At 34.1% G+C, this 25,873-nt stretch overlaps 1 protein-coding gene across 8 annotated transcripts in view; it reads left to right on the top strand.

The window, feature by feature from the left end:
- The window catches only part of PCDH11X (protocadherin 11 X-linked), a 667,170-nt gene that overhangs the window by 450,607 nt on the left and 190,690 nt on the right, over positions 1 to 25,873 (top strand). For all 8 annotated transcript variants that reach the window (XM_023633704.2, XM_070258690.1, XM_070258691.1 and 5 more), the window contains one exon: positions 14,017 to 14,215. In XM_023633704.2, the coding sequence (XP_023489472.1) occupies positions 14,017 to 14,215 (199 nt within the window). The remainder of the gene's footprint in view (positions 1 to 14,016; positions 14,216 to 25,873) is intronic.

A 25,873-nucleotide genomic window follows, 5' to 3' on the forward strand; every position in this document is an offset into this window, starting at 1 on the left:
TTCATTTTGTAGGGCATCAGATAAAGGAGAGCTTTAGTTCTCAACGATTCCAAGTCAAAAGTGAGAGAAAAATTGGAGTCATTAGTTTGGAGAGTTGTAGCCAAATATTTGAGGAAACTAAAAGAATTCAGTTCAGTTTATGAGAGGAAAACAAAGCCTCAAAGACAATTAACAGAACTAGAATCTAATATCCACAAGTGTGTAATATAGTTTCTACCCAAACATAATTTTTCTCTCTAAAGTCACCCTCCTTTCTACCAAACATAGTCAAATTAAAACTAATTTACTTGCAAAATAATTCTAATTTTAATAAACTTGGCTGTTTATTACATAAGTACAGCAAGAATAATGATTGATCTTATAGGCTCTTTTAAATCTGCTTTGCTGGGACTTTTCATAAGGAATCTCAGATTGAACATTTAAAGGTCTCTCAAGACCAAGAAAGCCAACCTAGAGACATGTCATCAGACTTTGCCTGCAATACCTATAGATTTGTGTGAATTCCTCTCTTCTTGAGGTCACCAAAATATGCTGAAGTTCTTGCACCTCTCAGGAAGTGACCTAATTTACCCACCTGGTAAGGTTGCTAGGAATCCTGTAAGCAAGGTACCAGGCCAATATTTCCAAGGGGCTTTAGTTAGCTCCATAAAATCAACCTTAAGTCCTTAAAGCTGCCTGGCCATATCTAAGTTTATGCATGTATCTTTGAGATATGACATTCCACTCAAAGCCTTGGCAATATAACCAATGTTTGCAATTGTGTTCTACTTATAGGAGAACAGATTCTTATTGAACTTATGCAAATAACTATAGTGCTATGAGAATAAGAATAGTTACTCACTAAGAGGTCTCAAATTCTGGAGGGATCAAGTAAAGGAGAAAAAGATAAATTTTTAAATTCTGCTTCAAAGGTATAATTTACCAAATTGCTGTAAATCACAGTTACTTAAGAAAAAGAGAAAAAAATTTGCTTACTCCTGGAAAAACACATTAAAAAATCAGCAATATTTCAAACAAAAATTCATAAAAATTATAATCATTCTCATCAGTTCATTCAGTTCCATTTAGTCAAGTTTTGATCTTGATCTTTTGTTAGCGGTTTTATGAGGCCATCAGTTTCGCCATTAGATTTCTATAATTTCTGGTCCAGTTCAGTTTTATGATCTGACAATTTATCAGAAATCTGTATTCTGCAGTGTCAGTCTTTTCCATGAATCTCTCTGTTGATGAGGTGTATTTGCAAAAGCTTCAGAATAAAGCAATAGCTGTAAATGACAAAAGATGTAACATTACTTGGTTAAAGATTTTATTACAATGCAATTGACAAGGAAATTTGATAATTTCTGTGGCATACAACATTTTAAGCTAACTAGAGTTACGACTGATAGCATTATATCAGAACTTATTGGATTTTAGGAATTTCATATTTTTTTTAGACCATTTATATTAATAACATCCACCCACATAATATAAATGAAGAAGGCTTTATCATTATTTATTTGATAATGCTTCCCATGTGATTTAACATATAAAATAAACACAATTAGTTTAATATCTCCCTTTTTATAAGGAGAAAGTAAATTCTTTGAGAAGCCCTAAGGGCCCTCTGAAAATTCTCAAAGTTACATTTAGGTAAAAAAAAAAAAAAAAAAAAAAAAAACCTTTATATAGGATTTGAATTTTGGGAAGTTTGTAAAAAGTATCATTAAGTTTAAAAATGGTCAAATAGAATGTATGTCACTGTAAAACAATGCTACATTACTCATTTAAGCAAAGTGACAGTAGAAGATGTTAAAGGCAAACACAGAAAGTTAAACAGTTGAAAGAAAACCAGCTCTCTTAATAGAGAGGCCTCAGCTTTTTGAACATGAAATTATTTTGATAAACACGAAATCCCTGCTTTTTGGGCAGACTGCTCAAAGGTAACAAAAAATCTTTCATAATCTCTTTATTAAGAGCAGACCAAAGTCCAAGAAACCGTCTTTTGTAAAATTTTTAAGGAAGTTTACTTTTTTTTTTTTTGCTTGGGAAGATTCACCCTGAGCTAACATCTGTTGTCAATCTTCCCCTCTTTTTTTTCTTTTTTCTCCCCAAAACCACAGTGCATAGTTGTATATTCTAGGTGTAAGTCCTTCTGGTTTTTCTATGTAAGCTGCTGCCACAGCATGGCTACTGACAGACGTGTATTGTGGTTCCATGCCTGGGAACCAAACCGGGGCTCCCGAAGTGGGGCATACTGAATTTTAACCATGAGGCCATCATGGCTGGCCCAAGAAACTGTTCTTTTAACAGAGGAAAAAATCAAATTCTAATTTTGCATGAGCATACTTTTGATATTAAAATTCATTTACTTAATTAAATTCATTCTAATCTTAGCTTGACCATGCATGAAACATTTTTCTCGGGGTTCTTCTTTTAAAAACTTTCTATAACTTTCTTTTTTACATTCTGATTTTGTCTTGTACTTTCTCTCTCTCTTTATTTTTTTAACAAAATGCATTTCCATTCCTTATACATATTTTTTTATTGAAAACACACACTTAATTTTTCTTGCATACAAAGATATCTCCCTTATTATTTTAGTAGTTGTGATTACATATATTAATTAGAATTTTTAACCCTTAGAGACCTTAATTTCTAGTGGAAAATTAAAGAAGTCAACAATTATGAACGCTTTTATATTGGCATGTGGTTGCTTGGCAAATTTATAAATACTTTTATAATTTCCAGAAACACATGCTACTTCATAGTACAGTCTACTAAAACACCCAAACAGCTTTAGTTTCTCTGTAGTAAAAAGACAAAATTAGGTAAAATTAGACTTGTTTAATAATTAATGTTTCAGTGTTTTATCTTATTTGAAAATGATTCAGATATTTAATAAATTTTCCATCATTTAATTTAATCTAGCAAACCTCTAAAGTTTCAAGTTATAAAAGAGATTTTGTATTTGGAGTACACATGCCACAAAATATAACTATTGCTAAAGTTTATCTCTAAACTCTTATCTCATTTACATCTATTTAAATAATTGCTCCCAACAATTTTCTTTAGATTACCCATGGAAGCTTTATCAGACGTTAGATAAAATCAGCTATCATTCTAAATTATTATTTTTGCTGACAAGTTTTGTAACAGAGATAATATGCACTTGTTTCATTAATAACCCAGGTAGAATAAATGCTGCATATTGCATTATATTAAATAAATGCTGATAATTTTGAGGACATGCCTATTTCAATCAAACAAACAAACTTAAACTTGCTTTTATTAACCAAAGATTATTATTATTTTGTCTGTGTGTGTATGAGGAAGATTGGTCCTGAGCTAACATCCGTTGCCAATCTTGTAAGTCATTCTAGTTCTTCTATGACAGATGCCACGACAACATGGCTTGATGTGCAGTGTGTAGGTCCATCCCCAGGATCTGAACTGGTGAACCCTGGGCTGTGAAGTGGAGCATGCAAACTTAACTGCTCAGCCATGGAGCCAGCCCCACAAAGATTATTCCATATCACATTAACTTGAAAAATATTTGGCTTAGCTTCTGTTATATTTCTGAGAACTTTAAAATGTCCAATCCTTATAAGTGCTTGACCTGTAACCCAATTAGATGGAGCTCTTACTATACAAATGTAGCAAAATATCTCACATTTACAACGTGTATATGTACACATATATGAACACAGACAAACACAGATAGAGGCCCTATAACTTCTGTTAAATTTTTGCTATGAATCAGGTATAATACAAGACTCACCAGTTTATAAGAGAACAGTTTCATCCAAATTTTATTTTGGCAATTGGAAAATGTTAAGTTTATCTGTTAAAGCTTTTGACTAATATTTCAGGAGAGGATATTTAGGATATTTTTTATTTGCCAAATTTCCAAATAGTTTTTTTTCCTTCAGTCTTAGGAATTGAGGAAAGTATAGATAAGAGGTCCTAGGAGGAGACCAGGTAAAGCTTTTACATCTCAAAAGGAGATGGGAAAGAATATAAATTGCTCTAAAAAGGACTCTGGACTCTCTGGAGGTCCATTTCTGGTCTTGTAGAGATTTATAAAACAAAAACAGTTGTTTTCAATTCCTAGGCTGAATATCAAGAGATTGACCTACCCATCTCATTAAATTTGCTTTTTTATATCAGGCAGATTTCCAACTAAGATGGAAATCAAAAGATTTCCATGTTTTAGAACTTCAGGACAATGTACCATGCCTTCAGAATGTTTGCACATATTGAGTGCACAATACAACCCTAGACCAATTCACCCTGGAGGGGACCTCTATTATCCTTCTTATTAGCCCCCAAATATTAGCCTTCAGTTTCTCTCACACTGTGTCACCTCAGACAGTCCTGTTGACTCACTTTAACATGTTTAATGAACATTGCCTGAAGGGTGGATTTACATGCCATCTGTTTTACAACACCAGGTAGGAGAAACATTCCCCAGTGAGACACAATGTCCTTCCGCATAATACAATCAGGCAAAAGAGATACAATCACTTTACATAAAGCCCATTCAAGTACACCAATTCTACAAACTTTCGTCTTAATTCCATCAACTCTTATATCTCTAACCATAGCTTCCATTAGGACACCATCAACGTCTCAATCTTATAATATTAGGTAGGGGAAGTGTTCCTGGCCAGACATAACAAGCATTTCCATAAAACACTTAGAAGTTGATGTAACCTCTTCCTATAATACCCACTTGAACATTCCAACCTTTATACTCTTATCATCCCTTATATTTCCATATTTTTTCAATATAATTATAGCCTCAATCAGGGTTCCACCAAGGGGTTTTGGTACCACAGCTCCTGGGGGTCCTACATCAAAGAGTCCCAGAAATATTTCCTCTCCATCTCCCGGATTACCCAGTCTAGTGCAAAAGGTTTTGGGTCGCTGATGACAGGAAAGCCAAGGGACCCCGACCCTTTTTTCAATCTTTAATTTGATTAACCCACCTGTTTCCCCCAAGTGATTGTTGGTCAGTTTTCTCATTGTAATCTCTGCTTTCCAGCTTTTTAAATTTCTTTAAACTGGGGTAAATAGAGCAGACTTGTTTGGTGCCCTTTAATGTTGGGATAACGAGCAGGGAATCCCTTTGGCCTGCTCAATCTTAGGTAGTGCTCTATTAAAACCTTTGTTTTAACTCCATCAATGTCCATTTTATTTATCCCATCTTTTAATAACCATATATAGATTTCCATCCTGCTGAAATGAATCCCTTGTCCCTCCCTTTCTGATTCCTCTTTGTTTCCCCCCTTCAACATTTGCTTTATTTACCTTATTTCTTAATAACCCGTTAAATATTTTCCACTTTGTTATGCAGTGCCCTTTGATTCTCCACCCACTTCTTCCCATTCTCTTGTTAATTAACCTAATGTTTTCATTAGCATCTGCAAGACCCAAGAGGGGAAGCTAAGACTGCAAATTCCATTAAGTTCTTAAGGGTGTGGTTAAATTTATTTGTATCCACCTTTTTAATTTGGTCTTTCCAAGGGTACCAATAAAACTGCTGTTTGTCATGACAGCTCTGTAAAAAAAATGTTCAATTTGGAAGTTTTTCCAATTTAAAGGATCTATTATGTGGTCATTGACAAGTAGGATCTTAATAGCAAGTCAAACAAATAAGCCTTTTTTGGCTTAACCATGACATAGGAGGCATCCCCAAAGGGAGTGCAAAAGAAACAGCCTTCACAAGATCCAGAAAGTTCACTCCCAAAAATAGTCTAAGAAAGTGAAGGCCTTTGTTTCACAGATGTAAAGAAAATGATGTCTCTGGTTTCCCATGGGAACATGGGATGCCTACAGTCACAGACCCACTAATCTGTGACACCAAGCAGGAATGGGACTTTTCCAGCACTAACAGAGCAATGAAAGTTGAGATGACAAGGCCCCTTATGGACTGGGACCCCTTATGACATACTCTCCTGAAAGCTGGCACAATCAGACGGAGAGCTGCATGTCTCAGAATCCTAATCTATTTGACTGGCTACGAAGATGCCTGCCAGTACATGCATCCTCTGGCTGGTGGAGACCAAAGAGAATATTCTTACTGGTCATGAAACCAAGCTCTCAAGATACAAAAGCAAGACAAACGATACAACAGACAGAGACAAAGAAAAACAGTGACCATCCCTAGGTGGAAAAGGATCAATAAAGTCAAAAACACTCCACGAAATTTACCAGAGTCCCTAAGTCCAAGAAACTAATTTCACAAGGGGCTGGCCCCATGGCCGAGTGGTTAAGTTCGTGCGCTCCGCTGCAGGTGGCCCAGTGTTTCGTCAGTTCGAATCCTGGGCACGGACATGGCACTGCTCATCAGACCATGCTGAGGCAGCATCCCACATGCCACAACTAGAAGAACCCACAACGAAGAATACACAACTATGTACCGGGGGGCTTTGGGGAGAAAAAGGAAAAAAAATCTTAAAAAAAAAAAAAAAAGAAACTAATTTCACAAATATTTTTCCCTGCTAATCTAAATTTAGAAAAGGAAAAAACTCACCATTTTCACTTCCTCTGGACTCTGCAGGCAGAGATCCAGGAGACTGACATGGTAAGAACCGTTACCTCCTGTTGGCTTTTATTAAATGACCAAGATCTCTCACTGAATTAGCCCTGGACAGTGAGCAGCATCCAGCCAGTTAAGTTTGTCCTACCAGAGTTGCCAAATGTAGAGGAGGAAGAAATTTTCCTCTACCCTTCTAAGTTCTTCTGGCTAGTCTAAGAATTAAATTGACATGAGACAGATTAACAGGAGAAAATCAAAGTTTAATAACATGCGTACATGGGAGAGACCCAGGAAAGCTGAGTAACTCATCGAAATGGCCAAAGCCACCACCTTAAACACCACCTTCAGCCAAAGACCAAACAGGATGTTGGGGATAGTGGCTTGGGACTTCAAAAGGGAGGAAGGCAATTCACATGGAGATAGAAAGAAAATGTTTGGTAAAGAAATGTTTGCTATGCCATGCAGAGAGAATGGGACACAGAGAGGATTCTCTAGGCCCTGCCAAGTCTCCCCCACCACATTTAACCCATATTCTTTGTAGATATCTCTGGTGATAGCTCCATTCCTGTTATAGGCCATTTATCCAAGTTCTTTTAGGCAGTTAAGGGGAAGGTAACTTTCACAAAGAAAAACTTTCTGAGTCTTTTGTTTCTTAAAAATAATCATCCTAAGGTAATACTCACATTAAAAAGACACATTTTGGGGTGGCAAATTTTGCTCCCCCTCGCTTCCTTACTTCTGGATATGACTGTTTTTTGAATAGTTTGAGGCTGCCAAATAACTGCTTCTGGAAAATGAAGGTCTTAGGGTAATTCATAAATTTAAATATAAATCACTAAACTTAGATGTGGTTAGCACCAAAAACAATGTAGACATTTTTTCTATGTCTTTTTTTTTTTAGTTGATACTGGGTTTTATCTTAGAGATCATTGCAATGGTCTGCTTTTAGTTTTAACACCTGATTTTAATATTACTTAATGTTACTTTGGGACACGTGCCGGTTTCAAAGCATAAGTTTCAATTTTGTCCTGTTTTAATTGTTAGTCACATAATTATACAGCGTCAAACATTTGTAACAATGCTATGTCATTTACAAAGTTCACAAAACTCTGTCAATTGCCAATTTAACAATTTGTTAAACAAACAGTGACATTCCGGAAAAAAGAAGCTTCATCATGCTTATCTACAGGCAAATTATTTTCATTTTGATTGAGCTGAAATGAATCATGACTCAAAGTAAGATGCACTCATGTAATGCCATGTAGACTTCTAACCATCAAAGTAATATGTCTGACTCATTTGGCAAAAGTTAAATAAACATAATAAATTTTAAAAGATTTCCATGTGCCCTAACAAAATCTAACAGCAAAATAGTCAGAGTTAAGAGATCTGATTCTTGGACAATTGAGCATCATAAAGAATTTCCTGCACATTCTAGTAATAAGTTATGGTATTAAATAAATAAAAACCTTGAAGGGTAAAAACTTCAGGAACAGCATGTGAAAGGGAAAATGAGGAATGAGACAGACCATTCAAATTTTATGAAATGGAACAGTGAGAAAACAATTAGGTGAACTGATCTATTCTGTAAGATGACTTGAATTGGAAAAGTAAGAAGTTTTATGATTATAAAGTGTAGGGTCAAATTGTAAAGGCCTGCTATAAAATGTGTCATCTGGGAGTTTTTACACTGGGAGTTATGAGTTAAAAGTGAGATATGCATGTTGGCCATATAATGCAGGTGAAAATCTCAAGTTGAATTTCTAACTAAGATATTTTCACATTTTACTTTACGATATATTGAGTAATTATAAATTCTTTAGCTAAAAGACAGTACCCATGGGAAAAAGCAGACAACTTCTGACATCCAGAATGAAGCCATTGATTATTATAGAATATGGGAACTCAGAAGCTTAAAATATGCTTAATAGTTTGATATTGAGAACCTTTTATTTTTTTTTTTTTTTTGTTTGTTTTTTTTTTGGAGGAAGATTAGCCCTCAGCTAACTACTGCCAGTCCTCCTCTTTTTGCTGAGGAAGCCTGGCTCTGAGCTAACATCCGTGCCCATCTTCCTCTAGTTTATACGTGGGACGCCTACCACAGCATGGCTGCCAAGCAGTGCCATGTCCGCACCCGGGATCCGAACCAGCGAACCCCGGGCCGCCGAGAAGCGGAACGTGCGAACTTAACCGCTGCGCCACCGGGCCGGCCCCTTGAGAACCTTTTATATATGAATTAAAAGCACCCCTGCATATGGTAATCCTTAAAAAATAATAACCCTATTTATCGTTATCCTTTCTAATCAGAATTACCGGTGACAGTGGTAAATCTAGAGTAAGCTGGGTCAGGGTGTATTACAATTGAAGTCAGGGGGTGGAGGGGTGCAAGGTTGTATGATTAGTTTGAAAACTTTGACAAGTAATTCTAATGAACCTTCTAGAACATGGTACTCAAGCGTTCCATAATGAGATTCACAGGCTGGCCTATCTGCGTCCAGCCTCTCTGCTGCCAGATTAACCTTTCTAAAATGTCACTTACATCATGTTATGGAAATGTAATGATATTTACCTGATGTTTAGTATGGAATGTTGGGAATTTGATAGTTTGCCTGTAAATGATTCATCTAGATGACACCAGTATCATTTCTGAGCATTCATACATTTTGGAAGTTTGATTGATGTGAGTTTAAATCAAGAGATGTAGATTACAGGGAAAGACACCCCGTGGATTTGTCTTTTACTGTCAGAAAAATAACTAGGCATTCAGTACAGACATTTATTCACGAATAATCCAGGATTTATTTCTATTCCATCAAGTCACTATTCCAGTCAATAGACTGTTTTAATTTGTATGCCACAGTTTCCTTGAAGGACTGAAGACAGACAAATTATGACATGGTCATTAATGTAATAGCTCTTTTATATTGCACAGTAATCATCTTCAGCACTTGAAATAAGGAAATTATTCTTCCCTTTGAGAGACATAAGGAATGATTTTCATGAAATAGTTAATATTTCTAAATTCATTGGCTAAGAAAAATACCTCTGTGTTTTGAATACCTCTGTATTATGAATCTGAGCATAAAAGTGCCATCAGAGATTAAGGATTCATCCATTAAAAAGTAAAGGGCAAAAGAGTTAAACCCAGTTGCCAAAATAGACTACAAAGGATTCATAAATTGTTAAGCTCATGTAATTATTTTATGTTGAATTCTATCTGGAAGTATCACAAATTGCAAAATGCAATCTTAGGTAGGAATCATTAAAGTAACCAAAGGAAAAAGTAGTTAACTCTTCTTTTCCCATTAAAAGTTAAATTTTCAGAAGCCTTTCAAGACAAATCCTTAAAAATTAAATTCTAACAATCTCACTGAAGGAAATATTTCACGGAGATTTTATAAAACAATGGACAACCTAGTTAATTACATGTGCAAATATAAAGCCACTTGTGAATTCACTGAATAAAGAAATAGAATACTATATTTAATTGATGACATTTGAATGCCTTCTCTGCATTAGAGGAATGGATAAAATGGTGTTTCAGACTGTAAACTTTGAAACTGTGAATTGAGAAGGAAGTCAAATCCCCAATTTGCGTTTGGGCTTTAGACTATTTAAAAATGATATAGAGTTATTAATAACTAAACAGCAGACGTTGATCTCTACTTGAGGCCTTCTGATATTTGTTAAAGCTAATATAAACAAGAGAGTTTATAAATATGACTGGTCAACTTTTGAAACCTCAAAGGTATACATGTGATAATGTCAAATATAAGAACTGCATTTCAGAAACAGGGTGCTGGTGCTTTTATGCGCGTTCAGAAAGGGACAAAAAGCAGTTCTGTTCACTAAAGGGAGTCCTTAGAAACCCGTTCACTCTCTCTTATTTACCCGTAACGGGATTCAATTTATGAGTGTTGAGAGGGTTGGGGGTGAGTATGTGGCCAGGCCAATTACAGATTCATTCTAGGGCATGCTTTTGCAAGGGATTTTAGTTAAGTTACTAGTACTGGTATCTTAGGTTGGGATAATAACTTTTTTACTTAAATTACCTTCTTTTCTGTTTAGATAAGCAAGTGAACACAAAACTCCACTTCCCTTATATCAGAAAGTAATATATAGCCCCTATTTCTATCAGTTGACACAATTTTACTTTTTATTCACTGGCAATTTTAATTCTGTTAGGATATATGACCCATGCTTAACTAGCACATGTTAAAGTCTAGATTCATTTATTTTTTTCAGTGGTAATTGTTTTCTTATCCATAGATTCTATTATCTAGTTCTAATACTACAATAATTGAAATGATAAAAATACTTATATACACATAAATATATATACACACACACCTCATACATATGTACCCTAATTATATATATATTACATATTATTATATACATATTTATATATAATAAATAAATATATATTAAAGGTACATTATATATATATACTTGAAATATATTACTTATATCTTAATGGAAAATTTAAACATTTCTTTGTAGTTATGGATTATGGTGGAAGTGATTATAAATTAGTCTCATGCTCGACTGGCTTATTTTACATACAATATTTTAATTTGTGTGTTAATATTTTAATTTATGTGTTAATATTTTAATTTATGTGTTAAGTATGATTTTGACTTTATTTTGGCTTTAAGTTATATCAATAGCTAATTGTAGATAAATGTCAACAAGATAATGTTTCAGGCATTTTAAAATGTTATTTTTCCACATCTTGCATTTTTAAAAGTTTTGTGAGTATAAATGTGTATATTTCACTTGAAGTAGCTGAACATATATTAACTATAAATAATTTTTGGAATTAAATAAGATTAACCTACAACTAAATGAACTTATGGTTTCTTAGAACAGTCAAATCCAGCTTTGCTGGACTGGCAAAATTAGCTGGCTGTGTCTTCACATGGCAGTAGGGGAGAGGGAGCTCTCTCGGGCTGCTTTTTTTTTTCCCCAGTAATTTTATTGAGATTGTAATGGTTTATAACATTGTGTCATTTCAAGTGTACGTTATTATTCATCAATTCCTGAATAGACTTCATCGTGCTCACCACCAGTAGTCTAATTTCTGTCTGTCACCGTACATATGTGCCCCTTTATCCTTTTTGTCCACCCCTCAATCTCCATCCCTTCTAGTAACCACTATTCTGTTCACTCCATCCGTGTATTAGTTATCTTCCACATACGAGTGAAATCATGCAGTATTTGTCTTTCTCTGTCTGGCTATTTCACTTAACATCATAGCCTCAAGGTCCTTTCATGTTGTTGCAAATGGGACAATTTTGTCTTTTTTATGGCTGAGTAGTATTCCATTGTATATATACCACATCTTCTTTATCCATTCATCCATAGAAGTGCACTTGGGAGGCTTCCCTATCTTGGCTATTGTGAATAATGCTGCAATGAACACAGAGATGCATAAATCTCTTTGGATCATTGATTTCAAGTTCTTTGGATAAATACCCAGTAGTGGGATAGCTGGATTGTATGGTATTTCTATTTTTAATTTTTTGAGGAATCTCTATACTGTTTTCAATAGTGGCTGCAGCAGTTTGCATTCCCACCAGCAGTGTATGAATGTTCCCTTTTCTCCACATCCTCTCCAATGTTTGTTATTTCTTGTCTTGGTAATTATAGCCATTCTGACCAGTGTAAGGTGGTATCCCATTGTAGCTTTGATTTGTATTTCCTTAATAATTAGTGATGTTGAACATTGTTTCATGTGTCTGTTGACCATCTGTATATCTTCTTTGGAAAAGTGTCTGTTCATCTCCTCTGCCCATTTTTTGATTGGGTTGTTTGGTTTTTTGTGGTTGAGTTATACCGAGTTCCTTATATATTTTGGAGATGAACCCCTTGTCAGATGGGGCTGCTTTTATAAGTACACTAATCCCATTGATGAGGGCTACACCTTCATGATCCAAAGGCCCCACCTCCAAATACTATCATATTGGGGATTAGGTTTCAACACATCAATTTTCAGGGGACACAAACATTCAGTCTATAGTAATGATCTTCAAATGTTTTCGTATCTCCATTTCAAGAAATGGTTGACTGTCAAACCTGAGGAAGTTCCTAGGACCTAATCTTATGTGATCTTTGATATGTATAAATTTCTTAAATAATTATCTCTAAATTTCATCTTTCATACTGCTAGTTGTTAAGTGTTTCGGTTGATCTATTGATGCATAGCAAACTATCCCTAAACTTTGGAGCATAAAACAAAAACCAGTTGTTCTTAGATTTTTTGGGTCAGGAGTTTGGGTAGTACACAGCAGAGATTGCTATTTCTGCTCCACGATGACTGGGGTCTCAAATAGGGTGGCTCAAGTGTCTGAAGATGGCTGGGACGTCTGAAATACACTGTAACATCCAGAGTGGATTCTTCACTTACATATCTGGCACCTGAACTAGAGTGGCTGGAACAGCTGGGCCTTTCTGGGTATTGTACTTTCTTCCTGCACAGTCTTTCTACATGGCCAGGTTGAGCTTCCTCACAGTATGGCAATCTCCCAGTAGTCAAACTTGCATCAATGCAGCTGGTTTTCCTCAGAGTGAGTGTTCCAAGGCAGTAAAGCAGAAGCAGCAAGTTTTTGTTAGACAGGGCCTACCTATATTCAGTGTAGTAGAGGACTATATAAGGGTCTGAATACCAAGAGGTGAAGTCCATTGTGGGGTTATTTTTGGAGACTAGCTAAAATATATAGTAATGTTGCAAACAAAAATACTGCTGCATTTGGCGGAGTTAGCACCCTTACTGGACATCATGAACCTCTTGTTTTGGAAACTAAATGTTTTATCTTTATATCCGGCATGTGTATATTCTTTATATTCTGCTATAAATGCCATTTAAGATGGTACCTATAGTTGTTTTTATAATTACCATCAACTATTATCCATAACCATGTAACTATTTTTATTTTTTTAGAGCACAGAATCGATTTAAATGAATTCCAACTCAAAATCTTTCCCATAAGATTCTTCAAAAAGATGATTTGTGATTTTAATTTTCTAAGCCTACATGATTGAATAAATTTGTTATTATTTACCATTTCAACCCTCCAAAATCTTATGGATACAGCAATAAAATTTTGTTATATTTATTCATGTCTATTATTCAAAAAATAAATTTTCGTCAAATCATAGCTAAATAAATCCATGTTCAAATGAAAATCAGAATTTCCAATGTGCTCAAATGTCTGTAAATGGTGACAGTCTCTTGCTTTAGAACAAGTTGACTTTTATTCTGCTTCTGGATGTACCCTGTTTAAAAATGTAATAAAAGCAACTCTGCTGTCAGGTGAAGCGGGTTTGAATACAGAGCTGACTGTTCACAAAAGCCTGAAATTGTTCACAACTCAAGATAATGTTAATGTGACTTCACTAGATAGCTGAAATAATACATTTTCTAAATTGGATGCGTTAGGCAATTATTCAGATCATAGCTGAAACCCTGTAATTTTCTTTCTTCCTTTCAGTCCCAGCGGCGTGTCACATTTCACCTACCAGAAGGCTCTCAGGAAAGCAGCAGTGATGGTGGACTGGGAGACCATGATGGGGGCAGCCTTCCCAGCACATCCCATGCCCTGCCCCTTGGCTATCCCCAGGAGGAATACTTTGATCATGCTGCACCCAACAACCGCACTGAAGGAGATGGCAACTCTGATCCTGAATCTAGTAAGTGATATCTCCCTAATCCTGTAGTATAAATGGGTTTATTGTGTTTGCAAGTCAAACAATTTTAGCCATAATCATATTGGCCATTTAATTATGTTAATATGAGTAGCAATACATTCTTAAAAGGTAAATATACAGAATTATGTGGAAAGCATATATGCAGCAGTTTATAATATTTGAAATATGTAATCATATCTACTTTGAATAAAATTTATTGTGAAATTTAGTATGGTCATTTTGTTTGAGTATGGCTCGAAGTTTCTATTTACATATATATATATTATTTATATGTATATAACCAACCACTTTATTTTACTCATTTAATTTATTTGTGTACATATAAATTATTTTTATAATTCATATAAATTATTTTGTAGATTTTATTTTTTATTTTTAACAGGGATAAGAACCATAAACAATTACTTCTTTTTTGAGAAGATAAGATATCCTGACTCCAACGTAGAGGCGTTGGTCTGAACTTTACAATAATGTACTGAAACCACATGCCTTATGCCACGTTACTGTTTAGAAAGATATTCTGATTTGGTCCCTAGATGGAAGGCATCAAGGCTATGTTTTGCAAAATCCAAAGATGTTGAACTCTTAAAAAGGATCATGAAGTTGACACTAAATAGAGAACTTCATTAAATTTATTATCTTGAACATGTATTGAATATACTTGCTTCCTCACAATTTTGGGAAATATGAAATTTGATAAGGTTATACATACCACAGAAGATTCTTGAATTCCAAAAATTATAATTTGCTCCAGATATGTTTTATATACATAAAAGTGTGTAGATACAAAATAGTATACCATATATGTGATATAGAAGATTGATAGGTATAAACAAATATGAAAGAGAGGGACCAAGTGACTAGTATAAACATATAAAATAAATTAATTTAAAATAAAAATTTTGCAAAACTATTTTGATCATTATGGATTGTATGGATACATAATTTAAAGTATCTAATTTGAGAACAAAATGGCTTCCCCATCATTGTGTTTTAATCCTGTATTTTTGAAAATCCCCAAAATAAGGGAATTGTATTGATTAGACATCATGATGTAATCGAAGACTAAACATAAGGAACCAATGACAGCATAACATCAACCTTTTTCTCTCTACAAGAGTAGGCACTGGATATTAAAGGTGTTTTCAATGTAAACATTGTAGAGACATTTTAGTCACCAGATTCTGAAAGTCCTGAACATATGCTGTCTCTGTATTCAACTTTATACTTAATGTATCAACATTTGTTCTGAGGATGAAAAATTCTCCTGTAATATGCGACAGTAATCTACCTTTCATTTACTACATGCAATACTACATACTGACTTCTGGTAGAAATACATAGCTGTGACTATATCCGCCAGTATAATGAACTCAGAGACAATCTCTAATAAGAATATGATCATAAGTAACAAATATGCATTAAGCAAAGGTGTACTTGCTCTTTTTTACTTCAAAAATTATTATTTTATTTGTAAGCCTATCACTGCCCTATTAATGAATAATATAAAGATAAAATAAGCATCATTTTTATAAACTAGAAAAAATTGATTCCTTTGTATATGACATGTGTTACTAAGCCCTTTTCTTAAAGGCCCGCACAGCAACAACTAAAGAATAAACTCAGAATAAGAATCCACAGTGTGGATCTAACCCTGAAATAAACGTAAATGCTGAATGAGACTAAGATGAGATATTGATGGTAATGGCAGAATTGGTATGCATCAGAAATTATAAAACATTTTAAATTAAATACAGCTTTATTGATCTTAATTATATCTAGTAATAAGTAGTTGTTTACAAAATATTCAAGTACAGAGTTCTTTACAGGTCCTGACTTTATTTATTTATTTATTTATTTTTATTGTTGAGGAAGATTAGCCCTGAGCTAACTGCTGCCAATCCTCGGTCTTGACTTTATTTATAGTAAAGAGTGCAAGTGTAAGCAGCAGTGTATGAGCTTTATTTTAAAGCTTGTTTTTACCAGGGACAAGTATTTCTCTATTCTAATCACACCACCACTATTATTTTGACCATTATGTTTTTTTCATAATTACTCGATAGGATGAAGCAATGGCAAATTCCAGGTTAACAAAGTTCTCTATTAATTACGCTTTATTTTAAAATTGGGATGGCTGTAGGCAATAATAATAGTAACACAATATACATTTTTGCTACTTGTTGTTTTAATAGACATACAAATGGTAGAGATACTTAAAAATAAATGTCCATTTCTGTTTAAGTGTAACAATATTTATGGGTCAACGTTTAAAGTCCACTTTTACTATGAGTAATATTAACTACTTACTCTCCTGCTGAACCCGAAACTTCTCACTAAGCCATGTTCCAGGAGATGTTTTTGGTTAGGTGTTCCATTTTGGACAATAAAGTATCTTATTACAAGTGCAAGAAGCACATTATTTCACTTTAAGTGAAGTTCTATTAATATGGCACACTAGTGAGATTTTTAACATAGTACACGTGTGTGTGCTCTGTTTTGATTAAAAAGAAAAAATAGCTGATGCAAAACTTGCCATAGCAAAATAATCTCTTTAGGCTAATACAGATGCTAAGGTACTTTGATTCTTCAAAAAGGAACTCTATAGCTCTGAAATAGTACATAATAACGAGTTTTGTGATATGGAGCAGATGCCAATAAACTGTGCAGTGTTAGTCAATAGCACCACAAATAGCAATGTAAACTGTTAGAGGAAATAAATGCTGTCCTTAAGCAATGGAATTAATTTATGCAGTTCTCATTTCATATTTTAAAATGCATTACGTCCTCGATCTGCTTTCTTTTGTGCTAATGAATTGCCCAAAATAGTATATAGTTCTGAAAATTCCTTGTAAGTTCAAAAAACAGATAGAAATACAACTTTTATGAATAAGATTTTCCCCAAAATTTGCTAGAGGGATTTATTAATACTATTTTAAACTATAGTTCCCATGTTGATAAAAATCTGCTGATTAGATGAAGAAATTATGCTATCCATTCTCTTGAGTCTTTTGCTAAGAATATTAACTTTCCTTTTTAAGATAAAGAAGAAACAAGCAAAAGCAATCCAATTATTTCTCTTTCAGAAGACAAGTTTAATAAAACACCCTGTCTCATTTCATTTGAAGGCTTTTTGAGTTTATAAATTTTACAGTTGCAATCTCCTGATTTTAGCCTTTAGTATGAAGGTCACTCAATGTCATTCTACGCAGTTCTGCCTTCGTTGTCTAACAGCCCATGTCCCAGAGCTTTCCTCCCACTACAACCTCATCAAATTATGTGTACCATTTCCAATAGATCCTGCTCTTTGAAGCTGGCTAATTTGGTAACACATAAACAAACAGAAATCCAATTCATAAACAGCATTGCTGGTTGCTGCTGGGTTACTGTGTATACTATAACAGGTAATGTCTTTGGATTTTCAAAGGCTCTTGTGAAGACACACAGACGGTGGCCCATTAGAGCATAGAGGGTGACTGTGTACCGCTGGGAAATTTGCATATCAAGATATAGTATTAATTGAGAAATTTGGGGACAGTGTGATCCTCTTGGGACTATTCTAAACACGCTAAACTACATATGACCCTCTGTTCATAGCTACTAATTTACAAGTAGCATCAGGTAAAACATAATTTGTGAAGAGAAAAGTTAAAAATGCTTTACAACTGTGTTTTCTAAAACATTGCTCTGATATAATTCAGACTAAGTTCTGAGACGCATAGAAATATTAGCAAAGGTCTACCATGTTAAACTTCAGAGATTTCTGAATAGTTCATACATATGAAGTCAGAATGTGTGTGTGTGTGTTTTCCCTTATGTAGAGACTGTATTGCTAGTCTCTCACTGTGGGTAAGTTGGAGAGAAAAGGGTAACTACTTCTAAATTTCTAATGATCTGCTGGCATATTATAATTTGACTGAAAATAGACAAGATCCATGTTTCTTTGGAAGAGAAATGGTGAAATTGAATGTTTCTAAAGAGATTCAAGTCAGTCTTCAGTTTACCAGCCATAAATCAGTTCATTTTCAGAGAAAATCTTCCTAAATGAAGGAGAACAAGGACTTAGTTTAATCAGTGTTTTAATTTTCTTCAACTGCAAAAGTCATGTCATCTGCCTTTTTTTTTTTAATTTCTTATTGGATATGGTCATTTCACACGTGAAATCACTCTATCTGAAAATGCTATAGCTGGTCTAGTGTCAAAAATTTGAGCTTAAAGTAACAAAATACTTATGTGTAAAATATCAACTTTTAAAAAAGTTTTTTAATGCTTTTCTTTTATTTTACTCATTTCTGTGATACAAAAGAAAAAAAATAGTTTTCCAAGAGCATTTAGGGCTAAAGAAGTTCTACATTTAAAATAAAGAGGAACATATTTTATCATTAATTTAAAAATGATAAATCTCTCTGCTAGAGTATATCTCAGGTTAACACATCTCTCTGACATTCATTTTCCTTTCGCTAGATCAGGTTTACTTAGCACTCTAATATGGTACTAATTAATTCACAGAAAAGGAAATAATTAATCTTTCCTTGGCAACACACTTTGACTGAGCCTCTACCAGTAATCTAATTAATTGCTATAAGAAGTGGGAGACCCATTTGACTGACTACAATACTGCTCAGAGAAATGACAAATTTTGTCTTGATCTGCTGAGACTCTTGACATGAATAATGTTAGGGTAATTATTATTTGAATGTTTGATTAGTTGAATATCTAATTCTAAATGTAGACAATGGGTAAAAAAAAAAAAAAACTATGAAATTTTAAAAGAATCACCTAATAAGAGATCATTAAAACCCAGCCCTTCATAATTAAGAACATTAGGGGTCAGATATCTAAAGGCAAAATAAAACTATCCAAATTTTTTTCCAGGCCAATTTTGATATACTAGTACTGTGTTAATTATTCATCTGAGAAATTCAGGGAGAAAATGCCATTCAGTTCATTAGAAGAAGAGTAATATGGTTTATATATTTAAGGGGACAGTAGCCCTTACTCCTCCAGAAAATGTCACAGAAAATTATCTAAATCCACAGTTTAGCAAGTGTTACCCATATGACTGTTAATTAGATATTTCTGTTTGTTGACAAATATCCAAGAAATTTCACTTCATAGACCCTCTAATATTTATCTAAAATGCATTATTGAGGGAAGCCACAAATCAACTCCCGTGTTACAACAAAAAGAAAAGTGAATGCCATCGTTTTGTTAATTCACTGTGTGAAACAAACGGGAAATGTATTCAACCTAAGAAAGAGAAGCTATGTTCCTTTTAAAGATTAATTATCCACCCAGGCCAATTCTGTCTCATCTGGCTATGTATTTGAAAGATCGTTTCCTAAAACTATGTTCATTCTTAGATTGTACAGTAGTGTCAGTCCATGGGGAGGGAGGGGGGGGGTAAATTAATTAATTAATTAATTTGAATCAGCTCAGCAAACCTGAAGTCACATATTTTGATAGATAAATCAATCACTATTTTAAAGGAGTGATATTATCAACTATCAATTCTGTTAGTTATGTCCCACTTGCAGAAAGGGACTAGCCTCAGTGCTCCTGGGTTCTGGAGGTATAAGACAAACGCCTGCTAGCTTTCTCTGCTTTGCCAATAGATAACATATAGCTTTATCCTTCTATTGAAATAAAAATTTCCTTTGCATAGAGTAATATTTTTTTAAGCTAACAATAATATCAAAGTCACTTTTATTTGTTCTCCAAGGAAAATCATTGTAGTCATGAATACTGTCTGTGACTACCAGCTTATTTTAGTCCCTGATGTGTTATATAAATAATAGTTTAGAATAGAAAGAATGGTTCCACCCAAGAGTTCAACTGTCTGTCATTGCTTGGGAAAGAATAAGGCACTCTTGATAGTAGTTTGTATACTAAATGAGCTTAGGCAGGTATAAACAATGATCTACTGGCAGATGCTGCGTAATATGTATTAATTTTATCACTTAAACTGATGTGCTTTTGAAAAGTCAATTGTTCTCTATTCAAAATGATATAATGATATAAATGATATAAAAATATATCATAATAAGCAAATGGCTGAAACAAATCTTACTATACCATCCTATCATATCCAACTTTCTTATACAGGAAATGCAATTACAATACAGACCAATTGAAAAATGACTTCTAATTTGGAGTGCCCAGGCTTTATGAAGGCAATGAAGGATTTATACTAGAGATAATTTTTAAAAAGTCACAAAAGTCATGGATCAAAATGAAAAGTGTATCTCTAAAGTTGGAAACTTGAAGACATTTACAGGATTCCATTTGGGTGACAGCCTCTAAGATGGGTTTATCTTTAGTATCTTAAATCTAATATGGATTAGATAGAGGTTTATCACTCAACAGCAGGCTACTCGAAGTAAAGCAATCTCTTATCTTGTCTTTTCTGTTTGAAAATGACAAGCACTAGGAGCTTGGCACAAGCTGCCAATTGAAAGCCAGTGCCATAAGGTCTGGAATGTCAGTAAGCTTGAATAACCGCCTTCAGTGATAGAGAATAGTTGGCCTTCTCTTCACAATAAGCTTTCCTTTGCTTCTAAATTTTTATTAGGCTACCTACACCATATAATAAAGTTCATTTGACATTTATATTTTTATTATTTATGAGCCATGAAGCTGTTCTCTTATGACCTTCTCTGTCTTTCTTCTGCTTTTTTTTCTCTTACTCTCACTCCTCACTTTTCTTTGCCTAGAAGACAAGACTGTTTGCCATTTGTTCTTTTTTGTAATTCTTTGGAAGATAATATAATCAGTCATACAAGATGCAACTTTTGGGTGACTTGAAATAGTAGCGTTAGCCATACACCAATTTCTTGTTTTAAAATAATTTATAACTTTTAATGAATGAGGAGCATTATAGCAGTATATTTTGTCCCCGTGACACTTTTAAATTGTACAGTAACTTGCAGCTCTCATAATTACTCACATGAACAGAACACTCAACAACTGGTGAGTATATCAAGAAATTCATTAAATAATGAATAAGTATAGACAATCTGTCTGATTATAATTTCTGCAATTTGTTAATTTACATCTTTATTGAATGTTGAAGATTCCCAATAGAGAATAGAAGTGACAGTGTTTGCTGAACCAATTTTCCCCCATTTTAATCAACAATCATTGTAGCTGTTGTCACAGTTCCACTAAAATAAAAATAAAGTATATCATTTTTATCTGACACTTTATTTTTATCAATCTTGTATTGGAAAAAAATTGCAGGTCACATAAGAAAGCTCTTCTAAATAGTATTATATGAAATTAGCCCTTGAAAGCATATTTTTTTCTTAGAAATATCTTCTGTAATCTGTCTAGCTCTTAAAAGCAATGAGAAAGCAGATGATTTTAAATATTATTTGGGGTAGCTATTTAAATCATACCTTTTAAAAATTTGGATGTTGACTAGTAATTTTTTTGTAGTACTTCATTTTGTAATCACTATTCATGAAATCTTTTTACCACAGACCATACGAGATCATCACTTTTAGGCCTTCATCTTGCATATTACAGGGTTCTAATCCAGGCACTGCAATTAACTAGCTATGTGACTGTGGATGGGCCTTTTAATCTCATTGTGTCTTTTTTTTCCTCAGCTACAGAATGAGGGTATTATACTGATCTTTAATGCTCCTGCTAGGGTCATAATTTTGTAATTATTAAAATCCCAAAATGTTCACGTTCGGGTGTTACCTTTTATATAGCCTTTGCATTTGCGAACTCTGAGCCGTTGATCCCATCTAGTTCAACTCCTTCATTATGCAAATGAGTGAACTGAGATTTAGCCATTTTAAGCAATAGCTTAATGTCCTAAACTGAGATTTGGTGTTTATCATGTTTTAAACCAAAAGAATCACTAATATTGGTAAGTAGCTACCTTTTGCAATTTAAATGAAGCAACCAGCTGAGAATAGATGAGTATAAAATTTAAATATTTACCATCCCTCAAGGGAAATGTTGTTGTAGTATATTTACATGGAAAATTTTTTTATATTTGTGATGAGGCCTTGTATTAGAAATAAAAAACGTTCCCATTTAGCATCTTCTACAACTATAAAGGCAATTTGAGCAATATGGGCTGCTTATTTCTAAAATTACTATTAGTGCTAACCAGTGAAAGTTTTATAGGGAAAATTAGAAACATGCTGAATGTTAATGATCACTCTGTCAAGAAAGTTGGCTAATCTTTACTGTTGTTATCTAACACAGATAAATTTTTTATTGTGTGTCTGCGTGTGTATGTGTATGTACTACTTACAGAGCAAATTGGGATTAAAAATGAATTGTAGAAGGTAAATTTCCACTGAATATGGTGAAAAGTACATAAAAAGAATCCCAAGGGGGTGAAACACAGAATGAATACGTAAATATATCCATCCATTCTGCTGAAAATTCAACTCTTCCTCTATTCTGAGATTCCTGTCATTCTATCCTACTTTAACTTTCTAGCAGGATGATGAAGTTGCAATTAACGGGAAAGTGATTTTGATAGACTCAAGTCTACTGAGTTAATAGTGTGCCATACAGTAAAAATGTTTGGAATAAACATTATCATAGTCTTGCATGGACAATCATTAGAACTGGAGATGAAAGCAGGATAACCTTAGGAGCTAAAAAGGAGCTGTACTTAAAAGTTATGTGAAGAAATTTGTCTTACGTAGGAAGTCGGTTAGCTTTTCTTTATACTGAATTGATGACATGGATGCTAATTCTCTGGAGTGAAAAAGCCATGCTGAAATGAAAACATATTTTGAGAAAAATACTTTTTGGTCTCAAGAATAACAATTTTTACAGCACAAAATTAAGCATGTAAAAAAATATTAATTTTTAATAGACTTTTAGAAGATTCTACTCCTATTCTTTGGCTCATCAGTAGCATATTGCAAGGCTCACTGTCACACTATAGTTTTTGTTTTTACGGTCTAGTTTTCCAGGGTTGGAATCAGACTGTGTTTCCTTTAGCTCTATGCATGTAAGTTAATCCAAAACTGAGCTTCACAATTCTTTCCTAACTGATAATGCTATTTAATTGTACCCTGCCTATCTCACTGCAAAATGTGTGTCCTTATAATGCCTAAATACTTCTGGGCTTTCATTTGAAGGAGAAGTCAATTTTACAGAGGCACACACATGACGTCTGAGTCCTTTTAAAGAAGGTAGCAAGCTAAACTGATTATTTAAGACTAAGTTAAATATTAACAAGGAATCCAGAGATTCCTTGCTTAATTCAGACCCTAGTTACAAAGATATAATGTGCATCAGAGATATTTTTGAAATATGAATGTACCAAAGGCCTTCTCAGTTGTTGGATCACCGTGCTTTTTTTTTTCATTTTCTTTTCTTTTCTTTTCTGAGGAAGATTGTCCCTGAGCTAACGTCTGTGCCAATCGTCTTCTATTTTATATGTGGCTCACCACCATAGCATGGCTGACAAGTGGTATAGGTCCCTGCCAGGGATCCAAACCCAAGAACCTGAGCCACTGAAGCAGAGTGTGCCAAACTTAATCACTAGGCCACGGGGTGGCCCCAGGATCATCATGCTTTTTGTTCAGCTCTTTCTGTTTAATGTTTTTTTCCGGAGATAATTTTCTACAAAAGCTAGTTTTACTAGTTTAGGACTATTGCACACATTTCAATACTATTGTTTTCTAATGTTTCGTCCTCTCCTCTCAGTGTTGATTCTGAATTGAATTGGACAGGAGAACAGGATATATTGGAAAATGTCTGTTTTTATTCAAGTAGAAAGTTGGAGTTTCAGGATTCAAACAAAACTAAGTCCAAATATTGAAATTTCAATTAAAATTGCCATTGTATTGAGCTATTAATCCTTTCCTTCTGAAAGAACTAACCATTACCTTTTTGCCTAACAGCTTAGCTTCTAAAATACAATATCTGAAATCCAAATATCATGGGGAAAGATCTTAAACATGCTGAACCCAACTCAGTATCCATGTAACTCTTTGAAATATCCCCTCAGGGTTTCAAAAGATATGAACTGTGGCTAAGTAAAAAACCTTTCATCTAGAAAGATCCCATAATACCCAATAATCTGAAGTGAATCGAGCTATACATTATCAGTCAATATAGGGTAAAAGCAAACTGTCTGCTTTCAAGGCAGCGAGTGAAAGACCACTGCATCGATGAAATTAATCACACATTTGAAACTGAGTTTTCTGAGCTGTTTCAACAATACTATTTTTGCAAAAGGAAAAAATACTGTAGCAAATTCAAGCTAAGACCTTAAGAAACCTTGATTTTAAAAAACATTGATTTTCTTTGTTTGCCCACTCCCAAACAGATTTTTTCCTGAAATTGGAAAATTTTAACTCTCATAAAATCAAATAAATCTCTTAAGATGTAAGAGGTGCAGATATGCTTTGTCTTCTCCCATTTCTTTTTTAGTCTCACATCTAAGAAAGTGAGCCTAGTTGCTGTTGTAATATGTGATTAAATGGTTATGAAGAGAAGCGTTCTAGTGGAATGGGGTCAGACTGCCTGGTTAGACTCTCGGTTCTGCCACTTACTAGTGATGTGGCATTTGGCAAGACATTTAAGCTCCCTGTGCCTCAGTTTTCCTCATCCTTGAAATGACAATAATAATAACAGCTGCCTCATAGCATTGTTGTATTAAATGAGTCTGTGTACGTGTATCTGAGTATATACATATACTTATAGCATTTTACAATATTTTTTCTTGGAATAATCTATATTCTCACACAGTACTTTTAAAATTTTCACATGCACACAGACCACCTGGAGATCTTATCAAAATGTAGACTCAGTAGTCTGGCGTGGGAACTTGAGATTCTGCATTTCTAACAAGCCCCCAGGCGGTGTTGATGCTCCTGGTCTGGGAATCACACTTTGAGTAGCAAAGTTCTAACAAATATGTTGAGTAACTGACCGAAATAGGGATGAGAGAGAACAGTGCAACAATTGGCCATGATGAATTAAGGCATTAAAATAACTCACGACGATCTATGATAAAACTCAAAGGACATTGTGTTATATTTTAATACATATCAAAATTTACTGCACTTGAGTTTATATTATAGACACTTTGGGCTAAGTACTGTACTGAAGTGTAGAAAAGCATTGCATACAGTTTTGAAGTGTTAGTGGGTACTCATCTGATTCAACAAAAAGATTTTCTTTCCTTACTGTCTCTTGACACACACATATGTACACACACACACACACACACACGAGTGCATGCGATATCTTATTTTTTTGATAATTCTTATTTGAAAAACAATGCATTCCGTTTATGTGTCACCATGTTATCTAGGTGAGGATAAATGTTATTTTTATTCTAGGTGTGCAGCTATGTACAGGCTCTCCATTTCTAGGAAAGTAATCAGAAGAACAACAGGGCAGATAGGACCTTAGAAAAGTGGAGTACTTGCTGCAAGTCAACTAATCGAGTCAGCAAACATCTTATATGCACATGAAGTCATTATGCTTCCCATTAGACACAAGCTGATTAAGAATCCTTCTGGATCATTGCTAGTGTTGATGTTCTGATTTCTGTGAACTATTATCAGAATGGGGAAGGTGAATAAAGGAAGCTGAGAAAGCCATAGAAAGTAAGTGCAAAGAGACAGATAAGTTTCCTACTGAATGTGGGGT

Source organism: Equus caballus, chromosome X (genome assembly GCF_041296265.1).
Source record: "Equus caballus isolate H_3958 breed thoroughbred chromosome X, TB-T2T, whole genome shotgun sequence".
In the NCBI taxonomy this organism is placed as follows: Eukaryota; Metazoa; Chordata; class Mammalia; order Perissodactyla; family Equidae; genus Equus; species Equus caballus.